This window comes from Polypterus senegalus, chromosome 17, assembly GCF_016835505.1.
Source record: "Polypterus senegalus isolate Bchr_013 chromosome 17, ASM1683550v1, whole genome shotgun sequence".
Classification (NCBI taxonomy): domain Eukaryota; kingdom Metazoa; phylum Chordata; class Cladistia; order Polypteriformes; family Polypteridae; genus Polypterus; species Polypterus senegalus.
Genome location: NC_053170.1, coordinates 101,473,473 through 101,497,283, shown reverse-complemented (window position 1 = coordinate 101,497,283; position 23,811 = coordinate 101,473,473). Strand labels below are relative to the sequence as shown.

The 23,811-nt window shown below is 56.3% G+C and overlaps 1 protein-coding gene across 1 annotated transcript in view; it reads left to right on the top strand.

Annotated features, from left to right (window-relative positions):
• LOC120517220 (transmembrane protein 104-like) overlaps positions 1–19,764 on the top strand; it is a 38,641-nt gene extending 18,877 nt beyond the window's left edge. The window contains exons 8-9 of the mRNA XM_039739387.1: positions 10,076–10,297; positions 17,795–19,764. Coding sequence (XP_039595321.1) covers positions 10,076–10,297; positions 17,795–18,555 — 983 coding nt within the window. The 3' untranslated portion in view covers positions 18,556–19,764. The remainder of the gene's footprint in view (positions 1–10,075; positions 10,298–17,794) is intronic.
• The last annotated feature ends 4,047 nt before the right edge of the window (positions 19,765–23,811 follow it).

Genomic DNA, 23,811 nt, shown 5'->3' with positions numbered 1-23,811 from the left:
CCAGCCAGCTGACCGCGTAGGCTTGGTGTCATCAGAAGGGGACGGGGTCACCACAAGTTGTGACGTCACCGCACCGTCCTGCTGACCGCTGCCAGTCATGCCGTTATGAGGCCTTTTCTCAGGGTGACCTTGGCTGCTGTGAATGCCTTGTAAGACCCTGTCTTACAGGGTGGTCTCTCTTTGGCCTTCATCAGATCCTATTATGGGATGTCGTCTCCTGCTTTAATTCTGCTCTGTACTTGTGATATATTGAGGATGACTTACTGACCCCCCCTGCACGCCCAGCCTACCTGGTAAGGGGTAAGGCGGGGCGGGTGGCCTGGTAAAGCCCAGGGTGGCACTTGTTGTCTGATTTTGGGCTACACAATAATAAATCGTATCGTTTCGTATCTCCGATCGCAGGAGTGGATTGGGTGACCCTGAACTCGGCTCGGCTGCGCGTCCAAAGTCCGGAAAATGAAGGTCTTGAGATTTTAGACCAGTAGCACTGAAGGCTGGCATTCTGTTGTACCAGTTTGTGATGGCAGTAACCTCAGCAGCGAGGAAGTGTCCGTCTGAGCTGGAGGGGATGTGACAAGTAATGAATGAAGGACAATGCCAGGCACAGAGGTGACAGAAGACATCGTTCTGCTTCCTGGCAATAAAATAAGATCATTGGCTAACCGTTCACTTTAGTGATTATTATGGAGATTGAAATGCCAGGCAGTGCGCTCTGCACCAGGTGGCAGCCCCCATAGGCCGGCACTAAGCTCGCAGACCTCGCCATCGTCTCCTGTCATTGTTTGAATTGTGGGTGAGGTTGGCGGTTTGATGGCCCTCGGGATCATGAGCCCGACACCTTCACGATTGCCAGTCAGTGACACGTCTGTGCCTTTCCCTACTCGGTCACGTGCCATTGTGTGTCACCGGTGCGCGTCCTTGAGCGGCTCGGGTGGACAGCACAGGTGACATTCCGGTCTCGGTGGCTCTTTGACCCTCGTGTGCGGCTGTGGTCCTGTGACTCGGCGGGGTGTTGGTAACGTGACATGTTGCGCCGATGAATCGAAATCGTCACGGGGAAGGACGCTCCTGTAGTCCAGTGGCATCGAAGAAATCGGTCGTCAAAGGAAAGTCGCAGCTCGTCACACCCGCTCTTCATTGGGCATAAATCAGAATAGAAGGAGAGTGGAGATTAAAAAAAGAATAAATCCGAATGTCAAGCAGAACTTTGGGCTGTGAGGAAACAAGAGGTGGCAAGCTGGAAACAACCGCCATGATGCCACGGGCGAATGATTTAGAGGACTCCATGTTGATGGGCGTTGGGCATGAGGGCCTCCCCTCGAACTGACGTCACCCCAGCACTTTGACCTCCCAGCTCCACAGACAGGACTAAGGATCTGACTTCAAATTCAAAGCAGACGGGCACCGTCGCGTCCAAAAAGTGCCCTTCTGGGGCAAGAAACGGTGGGACCCTGAAAGGATGGGAATGTTTATTAAAAAGCAAAGGAGTTGGCAGTCCTGGGTCAAGACGTACCTGGAGACGAAGGCCGAGGACCGCCCTTCAGCCGGTGGTGACGTCATTGTGGACGCGCCACCCAGTCCTGTGCGATACGAGAAATCAAACCTGCGTGATGCCCGTGAGCGTCACAAACAGAAGACCGATGCCCGAGTTTAAGCAGTAAACCAGGAGCACAGACAGACTGACACGCAAGAGCGGGCACCGCTACCCGCTGCCCTCACCTGCCTTATTGGTATTCTCCACTCTAAGAGGCAACGGCCTCATTTACTGCCACTCGGCAGCAGCAGGATGAAATGAATTGTCGCCGCTTGTCTCAGGGTCCCCGGAGCCATCATTTTAATAAAACACAGACGGAGAGATAATTAATGTACACCGCCGAGCCGCCATTAACATGCGCCGATCTGTTTCCTGTGCTGCTAATTTATTCTGGAGTAGCGAATCTCCAACGTTGTCACTTAGTAGGGCGCGGGTAGCCTCCTGCTGCCCGTCTTTTGTCTCTGCCGCCCCTCATTACGGTAAATGGAGCGGGTCAAGGCGGCCGCTCGCTACGCCTGCTCGTGATTTATGGGCCGGGTGTCCTTGGGGCCGGCCGAAGCTGTCGATGCCATCATGCCTGCTGGTTTTCCTCGTCTTGACTCTTTCTGCCGTTCAGGCCTCAATGTGAACTTCCTTCCCAGTTTGCTCCCAGTGACTGATTTTATTTTATCGAGCAGCACCCTAGTTCAGAGCGCCTTCTACTGGTTTGTCAGAAACGTCGACCTGGCAGGACTGACCTCTGCCTTCGGCTGGCATTTCACACACGCGGCGCACTGACCTTCATCTATGGACTGGAATTTGAGGTCAACTGGGAAGCAAGCATTCAGTAGCCCCCCGGGACCCTCGAGCACTGGAGATGTCGATGGCCCGAGTGACTCGTCTGCAGCTGAGCTTGAAACCAACACCGGCGCTGCGGGTGTTCACCAGCTGGGTGCACAGACAGCAACATGGCATCCCACTGCGTTCGGCGGCTCATTGTCACTTGTCACGTCTTTCATTCTTTAGTCACCTTTTGTGACTCCAAAGTGATTTGGTGTCCTCCTCAAAGGCTGACCCTGAGAGAGCGAGGAAGGAGATGCCCGGGGGATGTGCCATTCTGCACCCCGCCAGGGACACGAGGGGCTCCTCTTCTTCATAGCCAGGACCCTTAAAAAGGCTTAGGTGGGGCACAGTTGGCCGGGTGCCACTGCCCACATGCGTGGCCTCATGCCCTAAGCCGCCCGTGTCCGTGCCCATCCCCGGTTTAATGTCTGTCCCCTTTTGTTAAATCAAGTGGCCGTGAGACGGCGTTAAGGAAGGATGGATTGACGTGGGCAGACACGGTCACTCATTCCCAAATGCCAGTCCGCTGGTCCCTCCGCTCCCAACATTTCTCTTAACGACGCCAACGTGACAAACGACGTCGTGGTGACGGCCCTCGCCGGACACTAAATAATGTTGATATGAGAGAGAAGCTCGCTGGGCGTCCGTGCGTCTCAAGGGCAGCAGCCCAGGCCGGATAATTGCAGGGTCCCGCATCGCTGCACAAACGTGGCTGGCAGGTGGGGCACGAGCAGCGCCAGGCCGCGGAGCTCAAGCGCCTTCGGTATCAATCTGTTCTTATTAAGCAGCGTGCGTAGCAGGAACAAACGGGGCGGGGGGCCCCCATTTTACTTTGGCTCCTTGTGCCCTTCGTCCTTTAAAGCCCGGGCACCGATGGCCGGCCGGCCGCCTCTCGATCCTGAAAGCAGAAGGCCACAGGCGAGTCCTCCGAGGGGGGCACCTCAGTGTAGTTAGTACTCGTCACAGGTGGAGCCCCGATTGCTGCCCATTCTCTAAATGTCTGCCCTCGAGTTTGCTGTGCAGCAGCCTGTGGACGTCACCCGTCTGCTCACCTGATGTGCCAGCTCAGAAATGTCACCAAGTGTATGGCCTTCAGACTTTAGGCCCTCGCTTGTTTCCCAGGTGGGCGGTGACTTGATCTGGCTCAGGTGAGGACGTGGCACCGCTTATTTAACAACAGCCTGGCATCGCTGTGAAACTTGTTGCAGTCGCGGGTGTGATGACGGCCTCGGGCACGAGGAAAGGCAGATGCAGTCACGCAGAGCCAGTGCCACACGAGAGAGTGCAATGGCAGAAGGTGGCAGCTGAACAAGAGCACAGGGGAGGGTTTCAAGCGTGGCGTTGTCGATTTGGCCCCCTGGGCGCCTGCCAGCCTTGTAATCCGTCACATGTTGTGCCATGGTGGGTAGGGTGCCCCTTGGCTGGGTTTGCTGCACGGGATCGAGGGGGTGTCATGGTGCCAGCTTACAAAAGGCGCAGCTCCCGACGCCACTCATGACAAACGCTTTGCTTTTCGTGCCACCTGTTGGCTACCAGTGCTGTTGTCCCACCTTGCGAGTTTAGTCTCCATGCTGAGCTGGAATGTCTGAGGGGGCCATGCGGATTCTCGGACCCCCAGACTGGCTATTGGGAGGCGTTGGCTACGATTCAGTAAAGACCACTTGAGCCGAGAGTCAGGCCGCTTGATGTGAGGGGGCCGGGGGGCACAGAGGTTAAGATTGGGTGACTTTGTCCTGTACCCGCGAGGATATTAAAAATAAACCCGTCTGCCGTCCTCTCGGTGATGCTGTGTGCCACAAATAAATGGGCATCTTCAAGCTCCGAACTGTGCCACGAGTCCACATGGGCAGGGTTGGACGAGGTGCCAGTCCCTCACAAACTGTGGGCTCCATCAGACAGGGAGGTGTAGAGGTGCCAGTCGGCTCCATCCCACCAAACCGCGAGGGTCTGACAGTGACACCCTCCAGTCCCCCTGTGCGTGCCATCCCTAGTGCCCAGCTCGTCACGGATACCGTGGCAGTTTCACCGCATCCTTGTCTGGCAGGGAGCATTGGCAGCGCCCCTTGTGAGCCGAGCGGTGGTCTCATGGCGCCCCATTTCGGAAGCGTTTGTTTGGCGTTGGCAGCCAGCTCGTTACTCGGGCCTCGTGCGTCACGCCACCTGCTGTGTTGAGATTCGCGTCGATGAAAGGCAGCGGCCCGCCTCGGAGGAGACTTTTTGTGGCGGTCTCAATGGAGTGACGCTTCTTTTTGTGGCTCTCGCGCGTTTTCTCGGCTTCCCATCAATTCAGATCATTAAGCTGGCACCTCATCTGTGCGCTCCATCCGCCACTTCAACAAAACCCCGAATAGGCGCAATTCACAGCCCTGGCGCGAGTGGGGCGCCGCTGACATCAGACCTGCCACTTCCAAGCGAGTCACGTCAAGCAGGCAGGCAGCTGCGGAGCCCTCACAAGGCCGATGTGGCTTTGGATTGCCAACTCGAGGGGCGCGCCTGCCCACCCACTTTTAGGTGACCAACGGGCAAGCAGGAGTTTGGCTTACCAAGGCAGAGCTCATAAAGGGGGACCTGGCCGTGTCTTTGTGCTTGTTTGGCAGCAGCCCCCCAACCTGGCATTGGTGGCGCACTTGCTTATGGATTAAGGGTCTGATTCATGGAATTTAAATGGGGGTCTCTGTTAACTGCATGGCACCGGAAAGATGGTACACTTCGGCTAAGCGCTTGTCCTCTTACTTCTCTGTTGGCAGTGTGGCACATCTCCTCGATAAGGGACAGTTGGTGTGCAGACCTTTAGTGCCCTCCAAACCGGGCAAACTGGCTCCTAGGTGCCATTTTAAGATGTGTGTGCCAGGGCTTCTGTGGGGCGTTGGGCAGCACTGGCTGTTTAGCTCCACCGGTGTCACCCTAATGTTGCGCAACGGTTAAGATGTGAGAGTTAACGTGACACGCAGGTGGCATCTGTGCGGAGGGTGTGACACGTAATCCCCGTGTTTCGAGCTTGTGACAGTGACACTGATGCTAAGCTTGTCACTTGTCTGCTTTAGGCAGGACGACCTCTTTGCTGGTGACTCCCTTAATGGCTTTGCACAGGGCGGGGTGTGACTGAAGCGTCTGTCTGTGCGTCCCGCGGCGTTGGCACCTTTTGAAGAGACCCGAATGTGCTGCCACTGCCCGTGGAGCAGGTAATAAAACGAGAAGCTCATTACAAGAGCCCCTGTACCCTAAACTCACTGATGCCATTCCAGTCCCCTTCAGATTGGCACCTGGCAATGCCACCAATCCATTGGCAGATGCAGGTCCCAGGATGGGCACTGTTTTATCTCCCCCTGTCTCTCTGGTGCCTTGGAGCCATGACAGCACATCACCCCCTCGTGCCCCCCATCTTTGTGCAGAGGGCTTCTGTCTGTGTGGCTCATTGCAGCCTTAGTGTTGCCCTTGCCAGCTCGGTACCCAGTTAGCCAATCCTCGGTTTTGCCCAAACCTGAGGTGGCCTCCTGTTTTGTTTCTGTGCTGCTGCTTTTCTTTTTCCTGAACAGTCGATAAATACGGAAAAGTGTCATTGTGCCCACTGGAAATCGGAAGTGGCAGTGTGTATCATGACATCGTCACATGTGCCCCATACAGGTTAGAGCTGCCTCTGTGACTCTGGAGTGGCTCCGGAGGATTGGCAGGGTGCAGCCTGAAGCCCCCATCTGCCATATCCTGTGGCGCCCGATGGCGGGCACGTTGGGCGCTCCACATGTCCCTTTTGGTTTTAGAACGAATAAGAATGGCAGCTTGCTAAATTTAAACGTGGAGGCTGTCGGATGGCACGTGTCTGCTCGGACTGGCCGACGTTGGCGCCTCCCAGAGGACTGGCACTCTGAACTGGGCGGGAGCCGCGGGCCTTCAGTCTAATTACCTCTGGACGTTAACAAGCAAACAGATGGCGCGGGTCGATCCGAGGCGCTTTGTCTGAGCAGTCCGTCCGTCTTCGTGTGAAATCCCGATAAGCCATTAGAGGTGATGGATTGATGAGAAATCCATGATGGCAGCGCCATTGAATACCCGTTAGGCTGTGAAGCTTTCCTGACTTCTCGGCCAGTGCGTTTGGGCGTAGGGATCGGCTGATGGATGGCGCCTTGCCCTCTGGGTATTTGGGCAGCTCAGTTTCAGAGTGAGCCGACATTTACTTCATCGAAATGGGGCAGCTGGTATATCCGATTTGGACAGCAGCGGAGTGAAGGCCAGTAGTGGGAGGGATGCCAGTCCAGAGTGTGGCCGACAGGCGCCACCCGTAGCCGTCAGACCGTGCCCGTGACGGTGCCCCTGTGCGTCGGCCGTCTCCTTTCACTTTCATTGTTTCCGCACAGACCTTCACGAGCGAGAGACGCTTTGGTGTTTTACAGACGGAGGAAGAGGAAGAGTGCTGGGAGATTGGAGGCGGGGCCACCGGTGCCCGTGTCAGGGCCCGCCATCGGAATCATGGATTGTGTGGTTGGTTGGCTGGCTGGCATCGCCCCGTGTGTGTGTGTGTGTGTGTGTGTGGCACACGCCGTTTGTTTAATTGCTGCCATCGCTGGCTCCCCTAACAAGCCGCTCTTCTAATCCCCGCAGTCGCCGTTCCAAAAGAATGAAGACGGATCCTGATGGACGTGTGCGGCCTGCCAGTCTTTGATTGGCCTGGGCACATTGAACACACGCGCCAAGGCACCCCTGGGCCACGGCCGACTGATGCCCACCAAAGACCCCCAAAGAGCTCATTTGCCCCCCATTTGGGCTTCGTGCCGCAGGCCTGCTTTATTGGCGCGGTGGCATTGTGTGCCCAGTGAAGCGGCGCCGTATTACTTTTCATTTTCAGTTTGACGGACACACTTGCTGGTGCAGTAAGTTGCCAGCGGCTGCAGACGTTCACTTTGGCACAAATCGTCGCCTCGTGTTTGCCGTCGCAGGCTTTGACGGTTGTGGCTCACTGGTCACCAGTGTGTGGCGCTGCCAGGTTGTGCCATTCAGACTGGCACTTCCCTCCTCCTCCGGTGCGGGTGACTCGTTTTGTTTGATGTCGTCTTTGCGTATCTCGTTAGTGTGATTGAAGTCGGGGTGAAGCTGAACCTGCGGAGGTGACGACCCACTTTGGCATCCATACCCGCTTCACGTTCACCTCCCAGAGCTTTGCCCCGTTTATGAGGTTGTGGCTTTCGGCCTTGTCGAGCAGTGCCCGATGGCCACCTTATTTCCTGCCCTTTATTCGCGATGCCACCTCTGCCGTTCTGAGCTCTTTGTCGCTTCGCGTATTCCGGCGGATGTGAAGTCCGTCGATGTCGAGTTTCCCCAGTGGACAGACAAGCGTTAACTGCCTTCGGAAAACGCCGAATCAATCTCCCGCGCTGCCGTTGGCATTTTTCTGTTTGGCAAACATTAATAGGCCGTCAGTTAAGATTGATGGCAAAGGCGGCACGGAGATGCGCACCGAGGGCAGACGGCTTTTTGTTTTCCTGTCTTGTCTTTGTCTGCCGTTTCCTTCTCAAGGGGACATCTGCCCGTAAATTGGGGTCCCACTGAGTCGGTTTGTCACGGCAGTGATTTACGTTCATCAGCATCTTTACAAAGCCCACCTCGGAGCCCATTGTGCAGCACGGGGGGTCACCGAAGGGAGGGTCACAGGGGGAGCTCAGAGGAGAGCAGTGACCTCCCCAGTGTCTCTGGCCGCTTCGGGGGTCCCTCCTGGGCTGGCATTCCGCTTCTTTGGCTATTGGAGTGTCGGAGCAGAGCGCCATCCTGTGCTTTGATTTTAGTTTAAAGGCTCTGCCAGCCGTCCGGGACGTAAGCCACATGCTGTCCCCTGTCACCCACTTGTAGAGTCCTCGCCAGCTGCAGCATTAAAGAAGGTCTCCATCACAAACACAGCTTGGCATTCGCCCCTTGCGGCCCACGGACCTGTCACTGGTGGACAACAAATAGCAGGGACCCTAAAGTGTCCTCATAAACAAAGTGCCCATGGCTAACGCGCTGCCTCGACACCCCCAACACCGAGTCTGCCCGACGGGTCAGGGCTTGAGGCAGATGCCAGCTCTGGACATGGCACCAGTGCACTGCAGAGTGCTGAGGTGACAAGGACGCTGTTGAGGGGGCACCAGTTGGAGCTGCTGGAGAAGTGGCAAAGATAGAGGCTTCAGTGTGACCTGCCCATCCAGCAGCGGGCAAGGCAGAGCAAGACTGGGCCCTACATGGGCACCTCCGCTTCACCTTAATGTCTCCTTGTGTTGCTTGCTTTGGGTGACGTGTTGTCACCTTCGAGCCTCATGTCACTTTGGTTGGCATTTTAAGGTGCCGCTCTTGTTTTTATCCTGCATTTCACTCGGGCAAGCATGAGAGTCACAAAGCGTCACAGGGATCCGATTGGCACACGTTGGCAGAGACGTCGCCGGGCCGCAGACCACCTTGTTGTTGAGCCTTGCCCTCTGCGACTTGGAGATGGTGACGGGATGAACACGTGGAATACAGAAACCGAGGGGGCGCCCTGGCATTGCGTGAGAAAGTAGAAGGGTGGGGTCCGCCTGAGTACAGCCGGTGCCAAGTGTACTGGGTAGACTGGCTGGTCCTGAAGACCCCCCACTGTTTCCACAACCTCCTGTGAGACGTTGCTTAGGACCCCTGCTCTCGGTTTGCTCCAATCGTCTGCCATCTTCAGGGTGGTGAATCGGACCCCCGTGTCATCTGACAAATGCCTGGTTTGGCTGCGGTGCGGGGGTCCGGGGTGTCCCTGAGCTCAGCCTCCTTGGTGGTCCGGTCTTGTAGCAGATGGCCTTCCTTTGCTTCGCACTTTTTCTGGGGGCTCAGAAGGGTCGTCTTTGACCTGATTGGAGACCACCAAGTCCCGCCATGCTTGAGTGGTCCAGGAGGAGCAGGTGGTCTCCTAAAGTGAGGGGGGCGCACATCTTGTGGCGGTGGTCGCTTGGCTTTTCAGAAGCCGTCATAGGACGGTGCCGTCATGCTGCCTTTGGTTTGCTTTTGTTTTGTGCCCACCAAGGACCCCTGCATGCTGGTTTGGTGCGTCGGTGGCTGGTATTTCTGAACTGCCGTCAGCCGCGGCTCCGTTGTGAAGCTGTGTTGGATTTATTGTCCCTGTTGTTCTTGAGATGAGAGCTGGCAAAGCCCGTGGCACACATTAAAGCCGGGCAGTGTTGGCAGATCAAGATGGCGCACGAGTCATTGCCGCTTCTCGGCATTCGTTTAGGTAAGTGAGGGCAACCCGCGTGGGCACAACATGATGTGTGGAGGCTGGCATGGCTGGGCACCGCTTGACTCCTGCTGACGTTAAACCAGAGGAGATGCGCTGCTGTGTGTGGCTCTGTCCAGGTGACGTGTCCCACGTTCTCATATAGTGCCTTTCGTCTTGTGTAACTGCGTTCAGTGTGCCCGAGTTGTCACTCCTTGTCACGGCCTGTAGTAGTTTTGGGATCAGTGTCACGTCGGGGTGGATGCCTTAGCCACAGGAGGGTGTCACCTGTGGGCAGTGGGGACAGCAGCAGGGCCACCGAGACTCGGCTTCAGCTCCTTTCTTGTCGACCCTCAGCCAGGCCCTGTCGGTGGCGCGTCCTGTCACGGGCGCCGGTGTCCCTAGAAGACCTGCTGTGCCCGGCGGGCACTCGAGGTGCCAGCCCTGCTTTGCCCGCTCATATCCTGGCACCTCTTTTACCGTTCGTGGTTTCTCGCAGACCGTTTTTCTTGTATCTGCAGGTTCAAATGCGACTTTATTTTATTTTGTTGGATGTTCTCATCTTTTCTTGTGCCTGCTTGCTTGTCATTGTCCTCGTCCTCTGTCATCGTCACGCCGTCTAACTGGCCTTTCTGCTCTTGTCTTTCAGACCGTCTTCACGCTCCTCCTGGGACCCTTCACGTTTTTCAACGTTCAGAAAACCAAATATCTTCAGATTGGCACTTCGCTCATGCGCTGGATTGGTAAGGCTGCCCTCTCACTTGACCTTTTACCTGTGCCATTGTGGGGCTGCCCTGCCTGTGCGCCCCCAGCTCTTTGCGTCTACCCGCCGTTTGCTCCCTTTTGTGGTGGGCACCTCCATGGCACACTTGAGAGCCCGTGTGGCGTTACTCACTTTAGATCTGCCTGTGAGAAATGCAGAAATGGGGCAAGTGCAGAGCGTCTGCAGAACATGTGCCCTGGCATGGGGGCGAGGGCTGCACAGTTGAAAGCCACCTTACAGAAGGCCAGACTCCATACTTGAACCCGCGGGGACAGCAAATCGGGCATTGGCCTGGGCCTGGACAGTCTGAGGAAGAGCCACCTAATGGGGTAAGCCTGGCAAGGCCTTGTGCAGCAGGCCGTGTGATGGGACCAGCCTGGCGATTCTACCTCCCTGTGTCCACCTGTTTGTGGTGCCACGTTGTCATGCCCTGTCCTTGCTTCACAGAGTCGGTGGGCACCAGGGCATTGGTGCATGGTAGCCACAAGATGCCAGTCCAACTGGGCACATCCAACTGTTTGTTAGTGGGGCGTCGGCCCCACGGGCGAAGATGGCTGCCTGCTGTGCCACGCAGCTGCCCGCTTGTCCCGGCACTCTCCCTTTTTTTGACATATGCCAGCTTTCCAGACTTGGTTTCTGATTTTAAAAGTGAAGGAGGCTGTTAACGCACCCTTCTTACCAAGGATCTGAAGTGGGCATGGGTGGCACTTGTGTACTCCCTTTGACTGACAAGGCAGCGGGCGTTCTCCTGTGGCTCGGTGACCTTTCAGATGCTGCGCCGCGCCACGCTGTTTACTGCTCATCAGAGTCGCTCGCCCTAATGAGGACGTTTAATCTGCCACCTCATTTGAATTCATTTACTTTAAATAGCCCATCAGGACACGGGCGAGATGGCACAGCACGGTGCCTGGCAGTGTCGAGGCCCCCTAATGTGTACCGCCTGGCACGTCGCCCCTGGGCCCACCTCCCCACTCGTTCTGGACTCGGTGGACCCTCTGACGTGGCTTTGAGCGCCACCTGGTGGTCACTTGTGTGGCCAGGCCTGGCTTTTGCTTGGCATCTGCTAGAATGAGCCAAGCTTCCCCGGGTGACCCCTGACCTGTGGTCACCCCTCCTCGAGACCCCAGCTGTGCCCGGTGTCTGTTCGCTGTGTCACGCTGCTTGATCTGCTCGGATGTCGAGTGACGAGTTGTCAGTTTGCCCGTTCTGTGTTCGGGGGCACATGTTTGTTTGTGTGTCACTGATGCCACACGAGTTAGGATTTCACTGTGCTGAGGACACCCGACAACAACCCTGAACTTGAGGCCAAAGGGCAAAATGCTGGAGGCAGTGCCACTTGGGAGCGGGGCACAGTCACACGCCGAGGACTGAAAGCGGAACACGCAAAGCCCGCCGAGACGGGCGCCACTCTGATGGTAAGACTCTTCATGCCAGCTCTGAACATCCATCCGTGTGTCTCCAGAGGGGCTGCGTGGTGGTGGCAGAGAAGGAACGTCATGAGTGCCCAGCACTTTCATGACTTGCTGTGTGCGAATTTAAGGGCACCCAGGTGGCACCCCCCTGAAGCCAAACCCAGCAGGCGCAGCACGTGTCCCGCCAGTCTGTCCCAAGGTGGGCAGCGAATGTCCCATTGAATCCGACGAGACGGTGACCAGCGGCACTCGTCACAAAAAGAGAAGCCACGGCGTGCCCAGCATTTGGGGTAAACCCTGGAGGCCTGGGCGCCATTGTCACAGCCTGGTGTTTTCGTGGTGCATCAGTCACTTTACTTGGCAGAGGGGCAAGGGGCAGAGACATGAAAATATGAGAAGGCCTGCGTGCCAGCTTCCACTTTAATCAAGGCAAGGCCAAAGGGTCCAGCCTGGCACATCCTCTCCCTGGCTCAGGCCAGCACTGATCCTAATCTGGCCATTCTGTCACCGTCACTTGTGACGGGAGCTCATTTGTCACCGCGACACCGGCGCGAGCCTCGATTGGGCCGTCACTCATGAAGCGTTGCCAAAAATACCCGGGCAGCATCATTAAGCGGTGGCGCGGCCCACTGAATCACGTCTGCTCCTCGGCGAGCGCCTGAACGGGAGCCCTTTGTGCGCCGGCCACGTCGTCCTCGCTCCTTTGTGATGGATGTCAGATGTCACGTCTCCGAAGCAATCGGGCCAGCTAATGATTCTAAATGGCTTCCCCACTATCTCTTTGTTTCGTAGTGCACCGGGTGGCACTCCGCCATGGCGTAGGATAAATTATACACTTCACTGGCACCGGATGAAAGGCTCAGGAGTCGAGTTTATGCGTTGAAAAGAGGATTTCATGCCGACAGAAACAAAGGGGGGCCGCACTTGGGCTATTTTTGTGAATCTTGTTCGGTGGGTTAAGCAGACGCCCCTGGGAGGCGAGGTGGCATCTTCTTCATCTTTGTAGTGCTGGTGCAGGTGTGCCAATTGATGAGGCCCGGGGGGTCTGCTAAGTGAACTGCTGGCCAGTTCTCTCCGCTGTGGCATCATGGGGGCGATTTGTGTGTCCCAGCGTTGATGGGCGTTGGCCAAACAAAAGTGGCATTGGTGGAAGTGACGCCAACATGCCGATGGCACAAACTGACAACAGTGCAAAGTGACGACAACGGGACAACAGTATCAAGTGATGACAGCGGAAAGTGACGACGGCGGAGCGGGCGCCATGAAGCCTGGCCTCGGTTTTCCGCCGCGCAGCGAGGATGGAAGTGACGGGCGTGACGTCTCTCGGTTTATTGACGCGGTGCCCCCGCGGTGCGAGTCGCGTGATGAAGATGAATATGTAAAGGCCATTAATTAATCAGCCGTGCACCTGTGACTGCTAATTACAATCAGCGCCATCTCGTTAGCGCAGAATTAACACGTCGGCTCCTCGTCTTCGCTTATTTATGCCTGCAGCGGGGCGACGTGGTGCCTTGGCGACTTTCTCCCAGTTTAGGTGGCACTGTTGGGCCGCCCTGAAGACGGAGGTGCGACTCGGCCACGTCACAAAATGAGCGCTGATGTCCTGTGGGGGGTCCGAGTCGGGGGCGGTGGCTCCAGTAGTTCTGTCACAAAGAGCAGAAGGTGACGGCTGTACGCCCAGAGGGGAGTCCCTCAAATGAAGCCCCCTTTGTATAGTCGCACTGAGGTCATCGCCACGCCTGGCGGGGCACGCTGCATGTTTAGCAGTTTAAGTTCTCAAACCCCCAGCAGTGCAGATACCCAGTGCCAGGTGTGCCAGTGACTGATGATGCGGCAGGAAAGCCCCAGCACGTAAATGAAGATGGCATCCAGAGGGAGTGTGGCTGATGTCAAAGCTGTGCCCGTCCCTTGGGAGTTGTGCTTCTTGCTTGCCAGGTGCCCGTGTCGGTTGGTGGTCTTTTGTGATTTTAGTTTTATATGCCCATATTCTCAGATTCAAGGACGGATGGTGCCCCTCGTAATGCCAGTGGGTCTCCTAGGGCCAGACATCCGATCACCGAGTCTGCTGAAGCCCCCCTGCTGGCTGCCCGCCGTTTTGTGAAATCAGGTGAGAAGCGCCAAGCCGCCACTGTCACATGGAGGCCCGCTGCCCAGCTGATAAATGATCCCGTTGGTCAGAGCCGTGACAAGAAGCTCTGCTTTAAGCACCCGCGGCGCTGCGAGGGATCAATCTGTCTGCTTGGGGACGCGTGCCAGTCGATGGGCTTTTTGGTTTTGTCTCAGCGAGTGAGAAAGAATTAAAAAAACAAAACAGTGAAGGCCGAAGCTCCCAGCAAACAAAGTGAGTGACCACCCGGTGACCACCCGATGACCACGAGGCACAAATCACCACCTGAAAGCTCCAAGACACGCAGCTCAATCAGTGACAGTTAAGGGACCCACATACCAGTGCAGAGCCACCAGGGTGACACGCAGTGTGACCTCCTAGTGGCCAAGATGGTGACAAATAGGCTGGCAGAGTTCAATTAAAAAGCAGGGGCCACTTGCGGTGTCCTTGAAAACGCGACCCACCATTGGCCAGGTGCTCGCTGCCCGCCGTGCCCAGTCTTGGGTTTATTTGGTATCCTGCCAGTGATTGTGGAGATCTTGGCTGGTGAGCCGATAGGGGTGTCTGCTGGAGCCCAAGGCAGCTGCACGCAGGCACCTCACTATGTGGATCGAGTCAGAGGTGCCCACGTGTTTCTTACAAGTTCAAGAAGGTCCACCCCAGCCAGACTGGCCTCTACACTGGCACTCCTTGGGTTGTGGGCCATAAGCAGCGCCCGTGTGAATTCCAGTCTGAATTCTGTGTTTGCCATTTAAACTGGGCAGGGGGGCACTTTGGCCCTGTCTGGGCAGAGTTTTCCTGTTAGCTCGATTGGCACACGGAGAGTGGCTCGTCATAGACTGGTGTCACGCCCTGCTTGCGGGTGCCTCCACAAATGCCTTGACTGCACAGCAGAGCTGAACGTGTCAGGCGCAGGTGGGCAAGGCCTGAGGGGGGCTTCAGTGGTGGAGAGCAACGGGCCGCAGCCGCCCACAGGTCACCGCCGACATCGCGCCTCATTTCAAGCACGGCTGCCCTCGCCCTGCCTCGAAATTAGTAATTAGCACAAGACGGCTGTTTCGGTGACAGCTTTGTGCCCACGGGCATGTTGCTGTACTTCTGACCAGTCTTCTCTGGCATCGCGTTCAACCCATATGGAGCCTAATACAGCTTTTGATGGTAGCGATGAGAGCGCTGTGTGCCAAGGTCAGAGGTCACACAATACCACTATTGGGTAGCCAGGGAGTCTCGTGGCATGCAGTCGCCTGCAACTTAAGGGACAAGGTGGAAATGCTGGGTGGCTTCAGTGTGAGGCATGCAGGTTTACTCTGCCAGGGGTGTACAAGGGCATCACAGGTTTGTGTCTTATGTGCCAGGTCAGAGTGGCATGGTAGGCTTTGCCCTCAGTCTTAGGTGCTGCTCACAACACAGCCAGGTGAAGAAAAGGCTGATGCCAAGGGCCACGCTTGGAAGGGGCACCAGAGCATTTGAGCCAGCAGTGCTCCCCGTGTGGTACCAGGGGAACCCGAGGCAGATGGCAGAACCAAGTGGCCTGTTGGGGTAAAAGCAGAAAGCTAAGCCATTTTAACAGGAGTCTTGCCCGACTTGCCAGGCTAACCAGTTGATGTGGGCCAGCATCAGGCTTTGCCTGGTAAGGTCAGTCACCTCTGGTTAGCCTGGTCTTGGACTGGGTACTGGAGGAAGCCCCCCACTTTGGTCCACAATGACCACCAGCCTGTGTCTTCACAAGAGAGGTGCCCTGCTGCTGGGTCTCGTAACGGTCAGTTAGTCCCCAAATAGGAGCAGCCCAGCCAGCACCTGCTTGTGCCATGTGAATGGATGCCCTTTTCTTGATCTTGGTGTGCCCAGTGCGGCCCCCCCCACCGTGTCTGCGGGTCCTAAAGCAGCGGGCAGTGGGCACTAACCATAAGGAAGGCTCCTCTCCTTTTAAAAGAGTGGATTTAACCCGAAAGGCCCTTGGAGGTGCAGGTGTGGGCCCGCGTGGTCGCTTTCTTTGTGCCCGTCTCTCATTCCTCGATGCCCGTTTATTAGCTAAGTGATTGTCTGCAGCGCCGCGGTGCTTCTGATGAGCCTGATGGATAATCAATAAGCAATTCAGGCTCATTTGTGTCACCGTTGGCCCCCATTAACGTGGTGACTCCTGATGCCCAGCGCGCCGCTCACTTGACTCATTTAACCGGTGTGCCCTTCACCGAGTCAACGGCTGGGGTTTCGTGTTTTTTCATTTGCGCTGTAAGCGGGCGTCCCACATGGCTGCCTGCCTAATTGGAACGCTAAATAAAAGTGGGGGGGCCGAGCCACGGGGTGCCCTCTAGCTAGCCTAGCCTTTGAGCTGAGACCCCGGGTCCGAATGCCATCTCTGCTGTGCATCAAGGAAGGGGTGCAGTGCCTGCCATCTGGGGAGTGACTGGGCATAATGCCTGGGCTGGGTCTGTTCACGTGTGCCCCGTGCAGTCCCTCTTCAGATTTGGGATGGTGACGGGACTGGCACTGCAGGCATGGCACCCCGGAGTTGAAGCTTCTTCGAGGTGGTGCCCCCTTCATGGGTCCCTGGACTCGTCCTCTGTCTCTGATCGGTGACTGTTAGAGAAGACGGGCGCGGTGCCAGCATAGCAGCAGCTTATCATGTCATCGGAAGGCAGGGGGGCTTGAAGACGAGACCTCTGAAGTGCGAGGGCGGGAGGGTCGGCCTTTCATCTTCTTGGCCGTGGACAATTCCCATCAGGCAGCGGGCTCAGCTGCCCACTTACTGAGGCGTCGGGCGCGCCTCCCTGGCTTTAGACTATTGATTTGTCTCCCCAGAGCCGTCGTGTGGGCAGCGCCATCTTCACACAGAAGGCTTAAGCTGACATATGGCGGCGCTTTGAAGGTGGAGGCGATGAGCCGCCGATTAACGGGATCCTCCGACCGCGGGGGGCTTCACTTCAGACAGGGATGTGAAATAAAGAGGAGAGTGGGCTGTGAGTGCCCGCTCATGCAAGGAAGTTCGGTGGCAGGCTTGGCATGTTCATTGAGTTATTGCCACCTTAAGATGGGCATTCCGTTATCAGGTCAGCCTGATTGACGATTTTAGTGACCCCTGGCACGTGTGCCATGGAAGGTCAAGAGTCCATCGTGCCCCGTCTCCTGTGTAACAGACATCTGCGAGACACCAGAGGGCCTACTGGTCACTTAACCCAAGATGGCAGTGTGAGTGGGCACAGAAGAACCGCCCATGTGGCTGGCTGCCAGTGCACCATGCCTACCTACTTAGTGGTCTGTAAGACTCACCAGCTCTATGCCCATCTGTCTGTTGTGTGCCCATGAAGTGCTGAAAGGCCCACACTTGAGTTGCTCGTGGGTGTCCCGTGTGAGTGGTCAGTACAAGAAGGGGAATCGACGTCACCGGAGGAGGGGACCCCCATAAGTGGTCAGCGTCCCACTCAAAGTGGCCTCGCGTTATCCGTGTGTGACGGTCACTGAGCGGCTCTGTGCCCACACATTTACTCAAACCTGAGGTGGGCACGGACCCTTCTCGGGTGACAGGATGTCCGGTGCTGACCTCGGCCATCTGTGTCTGGGGTCCACTGCACTCTGTCATGTTGGTACAGGAATGAGCCAAAGACCCCAAGCACACCTGAACGCATGCCAGGCACCCATTTGCCAGCTGGCCTGCTAACTTGCACTCAGTGCCCCAGCGGGCACATTTGTGAGTTGATGTGACTGTTCTGAGGGCATGCCAGTGTGTCAGTCCGATTACAACTTGGTGTGGAGCCCCCAGCAGGAGGCAGTAGAATGCCAAGCACGGTAGATGGGCATCCAGAGAGGGGTCTGAACTCTCATGGACAAGCCCCTCTACCTGGACATGATATGGCAGAGCCCAGGGCCAGTCTTGCCACTGCTGCGTGCGGCTGGGTTGTGATGACACTGCCAAGGTGGGCACCTCTTGACATGTTTGTCTGTTTTCTTTCCATTGCAGCCTTCACCACGATGATCATCCTGGCACTGATCCGCATTGGCAAAGGCAAAGGTGAGGGCCACCCGCCGGCCGCCGTGCTCCTCGGGGTCCCCAACCTCTTCGGCGTCTGCGTCTACTCGTTCATGTGCCAGCACTCGCTGCCCTCCGTCGTGACTCCCATCTCCGACAAGAGGCGGGTGAGCGCCCTGGTCCTGCTCGACTACGTCCTCATCCTGAGCTTCTACAGCCTGCTGTCCTTCACCGCCATCTTCTGCTTCGACAGCGGCGTCCTCAAGGACATGTACACCCTCAACTTCACCGACAGCTGTGACGTCATCGGCGTGGCCTTCCTGCGCTACTTCCTGGGCCTCTTCCCGGTCTTCACCATCAGCACCAACTTCCCCATCATCGCCGTGACGCTGCGCAATAACTGGAAGACCCTCTTCCACCGGGGTGGCACCTACCCCTGGGTTGTCGACAGGGTGGTCTTCCCGCTCATCACCCTGGTCCCTCCCATCATTGTGGCCTTTTGCACCCACGACCTGGAGACTCTGGTGGGCATCACGGGTGCCTTCGCTGGGACGGGCATCCAGTACATCATCCCGGCCTGCCTGGTCTACTTTGGTCGCAAAGACGTGGGACTGACGTACGGCGACGCGGCGGACAACAAGCACAGGTCGCCCTTCCACCACGTCTTCTGGGTCTGGTTCGTGCTGGTCTGGGCCGGGTCCTGCTTGATGTTTGTCACCGCCAATATCGTCCTGACCGAAACCAAGCACTGAGCTGGCAGTCACCCGAGTGTTGAGAAGGCAATGAGAGGCGGGGCCTGGCGCCAGCGAGTTGTGCCCTCCCGGGTGCCCTTGGCTCTCTTCTCCTCCCCTCCTCTCGTTTTCGTTTGACCCCCTGCGGCTTTAGTTGGCGCCCCGTTTACCAGTGGGTACAACGTTAGCATGAGCTGTGACAAGTGCCCTAGAAATGTCCAATTGCCTTACTGAACCCTGCCACAAGGGCTGCGCCAGATAGTGCCAAGCGGCACCCCTCACTTCTCGTGTTCCCTTTATTTTAGAACTCCACTGATGATTTGGAATGGTGCCAACACAAGCCTCCCTGGCCAGCTGGCCTTCCTTGTGACCGGTGTGTCACTTGTCACATCAGTATGACCCCTCGGTATTAGTGTGCCATTAGCGTACGCGCCACCGTCCACCACCCATCTGCCTCAAGTGGCCGAGTTTGGGCCGTTTAGCCGCCATGTCTGAGCTCCGCAGCGCCTCCTCATGGCCGCTCAGCCTGCAGATGGCAGCTCAGTGTCACCCTTTGCCCCATCGGCCATGGGCTTGTCCCCTTATGATGGCCGCCCTGGGCATTTGAGTGCACTGTCGCCCAGTTAGGGACCTGGAGGTTCAAGTCGGCATACCAGACACGTGTGCTTATGTCATATCATGTGCCCACCACAGGCAACTTCTCCTTGAGCTGCGCACCTCCACGTGTAATGAAGAGACAAAAGATGGCACCAGTTACCTCCATTAACTCTAATGCCTTGGGCACAGTTAAAGTAAACGGGAAGGTAGTGCCAAGCTGAGTGCTGATAGTCACTGGATGTAAGTGGGCACCTCGACTGGCTGCCTACCTGTTAGTTTTGTGTTTTTGGGCACTTTGTTTCACTCCTCATCATCTTCAGTTTTCTTAACTTCCTCCTCTTCCTCATCCCGGAATGCACTCTACCTGCCTGAAGAATTTGTTGGGCATTTGGGCACATCTGTTCAAGGTGACACCAAGTCCTCAATGCCAGGTGTTCAAGACTGGTACAGTGCCTTGGTGCCATGTGGCACCTTTTATTTGCACAGGCTGAAAGGAGGCCAAAAGCATGCTGGCTGGCCAGCATTGTATAAAGAGACCACCGGGGGCTGCCAGGGGCACAGTGTGCATTTGAAACAGTTGACTTGTAACACACGAGACCAGTAAAGGTGGCTGGAGCCACTCTGACGATGCCCTCCCTGCCTTTGTGTCTTATTATTAGCTCTTGGCATGGGCACCCGTGTGCTTCTGCTTTTGGCCCGATGCTGGGGCCCGATGCCGATTGTGACTGAACTGGCTGAAGCAGCTCTGATGGTGGACAAGTACGAGTGCCAGTCAGGCTGCCCAGAAAAATGCCCAAGTGGGAGCCAAAAGTCAGGCATTGGAAACACTGGGCACTGGGCTGAGGTCAGTTCAGGCCATGCAGTACTTGTGCCTGCGTTGAGCCCAAGTCCCCCTGTGTCCCTCTGTGGCGGCTCAGTGTCACCCGCTGGTTAACTTGTCACTTTGATGCTCGAGTCAGACTTCGGCGAATTGCGATCTCTGATAAAGAGTGGCACTGAGCCAAGTAAATGAGCCCGCCGCGCCACATCCGTCTTTGTCTGCCCGTCCCGTCAGATAGCATCTCGGGCATCAGCGCCAAGCAGCGCTGGGTCAGTAATTGAGGTTTTCTAGTTCACGCTGAGAAGTGAGTTGGAGGGAGTTTGGAGTTCTTGCCTGGAAATAAATGAAACCAAAAAAGACAAATTGAGCGGGCATCAGTGGGCAGCGGGCTCAATGGCAAACGGAAGGTACCTGGCGTGTATGGCCAGATGAGACACAGGGGCCCTCAAGCAGTCCCTGCCAAAGGTGTGTCACAGGAGAGCTTTGCCAGGTGGCCACGGTGCCATCTCGCTCTTCATTTAAATGGGTGTGGGCAGCAGAAGGCAGCGGGTCCAGAGAGGGGCAGCAAGGTGGACACCCAGACAGATCTGCCATCTGATTTAAAGGACCAACGAGGGTGAAGGTAAGTGAGGGGGCACTGCTGCTCTTCACCTGGATAGATAGATGAAGGAGCGGGCACAACCCAGGGGCTGCTGGCACCTGTAAAGAAGTCTGGCATGGTCCCTGCGATAGTGTGGCCTGGCACTGCCACTCTTCAAGATCCTGTTATGCTGTTTACTTGCTGTTTGCACACTGATCATCAGGGCATCACTGCCCATGTATGGCCCAATGGTGCCCACCTTTTTCAGTTACATCATTTAGTCAGAGGGTGGCACACTGATGATAAGCCGGCTGTCATATCTGTGACGGGGGATAGGTGATCCCTTGCCAGTCTGTTCTGCCCAGATCACCCCGCCAGGTGCCTTCACACTTGGTGGTAAAAAACCATTGGCATCAGCTTATGGGCACATGCCCACTGCACAGGTTGCACAGTCACCAACTTGACTAGAGGCTCCCACCACCAAAGGAACTTCATGCCAATGCCCACAGCGGTGCCAGCACCTGCTCGTCCACTTCCCTAATGTCTAGCCCAATCCTTGATGAATGTGAGAGGATGCCATGCTGTGCCATGAGAGGTGTGATTTCTCCCTAGGGCAGTGGTGGGCATCCTGGCCTTGCACCCTGCTGCCAGGGACCACAACCTTGGTGGCCAGGACTTAACTTGGCCTTGTTGGTTTCTTTTGTCTGTGACCAGCTGGTCAACAAGTGGCCATTGGCATTCACCGCGGGCCTGGACTGGCAGCCACGATTTGAGGTGCCCACAGAGCAGTGAAGACTCCTTGGACTTGACTGAGAGCCGCTGCATATAGCGCCTTGCACACTCGCTCATCTCCAAATTGATTCAGCATCGCCGTTTGCAGCCCACGCTGTGGGCCACCTAAGGGACCTCGACGGATGCCCGCGGTTCTTTGAAGTGTGACTGGTAGGTGGCACCTCGTACTGAGATCAGAGAGCTGGCACATAGCTCGGTTGCCGCCCTGCCCATCTGTTCCGACTCTCCTGCTTTCATGTGCTTTGCTTGCCGTGATGAAGCTGAGAATGAAAGATGCCCACTTATGAAGATGGCACCCCACCCAGGGTACTCTCAAGAAAGACTGGGGTCCCTCTGGTGACAAATGGTGTGTCACACGCTCAGACACCCAGGTGATGTTGAGCCTTGTGGGGGCACAGTGCCTCGGCCTCGTGAATCAAATCAGCTGGCCCCCCCCTTGGCATGTCCCAACTGAAATGATCCGAGGGTCCGTCTGGGTAGACGGTGGCCTTTCAGCTCCATTCAAAATTATAGTTCTGACTTTGTGCCATGGTGAACCTTCAGTTCAGTGCCCATGACCTGGATGGGTGAGAGGGTCAAGGGGTGGGATTTACTGAGGCCCTAGGGGACATCATTGTACCACATGTGCCTGGCAGAGCCAATGTTAAGTGGGTGAATATGCCCAAGGGAGCTGCCTGTGCCACTCATGTCACTCCATTTCTTGTTTATTTTGTTTTGCTTGGCCGTCTGTGCCCCTGGAGGAGAATCTGCCCACCAACATGTGGTGAGAGTGGGATATGAGCCTGAAGTGCCATGCCATGGTGCTGAAGGTGGTGGGCATGTTGGACCTGCCATAAAGTTCCAATTATAAAGTGGGGCATAGGAAACACAGCATCCAGCATGGCCTGACCTCTGCCCCCCTGTGTTGGCACATGATGCCCACTCACCAGCCCTGCTTGGTCCTTCTCGAGTGGTCGTCTCCCCCTTTATTTTCACTGCTGACCTCTGCCATCCTATGCCATTGTGAATGGCTTTCTAATTATGGTTCTCTCTGACTTCAACAGCTTGAGCCCCATGCCATCCATCAAACCGGTTAATCTGATTCGAGGGCACAAGAAACATGGTGCCAGTCCGTCATGGGCATCTTTAAGGCGAAGACCCGGGAGGAGAGACAAAGGGCCTGCAGTGAGACTGGAGCCCAGAATGTGTGGGCAGAGACAGCATTGCCAGCCAACCACAGTGCCACTAGCTGAATGGCAGGAGCTGCCAGATTACTTCCTTGCTAAATATTTCTAGAAGTTGGCATGGTAGAGTGGCCTGAGTACCATCCACAGTGGGAAGACAATGAGACGGGCATGGAGTCTGAAGGACATTCTACCAGCTGTTGACATCGCTGGGCAGCTGGCAGTGTGGGCACATGGTCTTTCATGTCATCGTCTGCAGATTGTTGCTTTTAGAAGCCAAGCTGAGCACAGGGTGGCTGGGGGCACAGCGGGTAGGGTGACTACTGCACTGGGGGTTCAGTGCCATAGACTTGCACGCCATGGCCGGTCTGTGGGTGGGCGACTCTGAATGGGCCCGTCTGGGTGGGTGTGCATGTGCCCATGTCCTCACACGCTCAGCCAGGTGCCCTAATGACTGTCGGTGACAGTGCCACACATGCCACCTTACTTAGGGTTTACCTGAGGCTAACTTGGTCAGGCTGCAGATCAGACCCACTATGCCCATTTTGACTGATGCCTGCCTGGCCGTCACGTCTACTCTGGTGACATTGTGTGACATGCTGAATCGGATAAATTGGATTCCCAAGTGACTGAGATGAGCACTAAAGGACGGGGCACAGGTGGAGGACAGATCAGCTCTGGCACACTAAGAGGATGGCATAGGCCTTTGGGTCGGGCAGCAGCCAAGGCGTAATGGACCTCAGGATAACCAGAAGAGGACAGTCACCTTCTGTATGCTGAGCTGCCACCTATTCCCATTTGCCTGTGGCACCTGTTGCCCAGCCACCAGTCTGAACCGAAGTCACAGAGGGGTGCAAGCGACCCTCTTAATTCAAAGTGACATACAAATGCCAGCTGCTTGCCTGTGACACGGCCCACTTGGCTGGACATCAGTTCAACAGCACCGGGCACTCCGTGTGCCACGTTGGTCAGGCCAAGACCACAAATGGAGGCCCATTCAGTAAACACCTCCAAGGTGCCCGCATCCCCCTACCATGTTCTCATTGAGCCCCCAATGCCCAGCTGTTCTCTGCCCGTCCACCTTAATGCTTACTTTGGCACTGATCACTGCCACCCTGCACCACCAAGTGTCACGTGCACTTTCTTTGAGCCCAATTCAGATGAATGAGTCTGTGCCCGCATGGCATCCAAACAAAGCGGGCAGTGTGGCACCCTGGTGGTGGCAGTTTCTGTGATGAGCTAATTGGTAACATCAGCTGGCCTTGCACTTGATGGCTCCTCCATGTGCAGCATCAAGGCGCTAAATGCCATCGGGCAGCACCAAC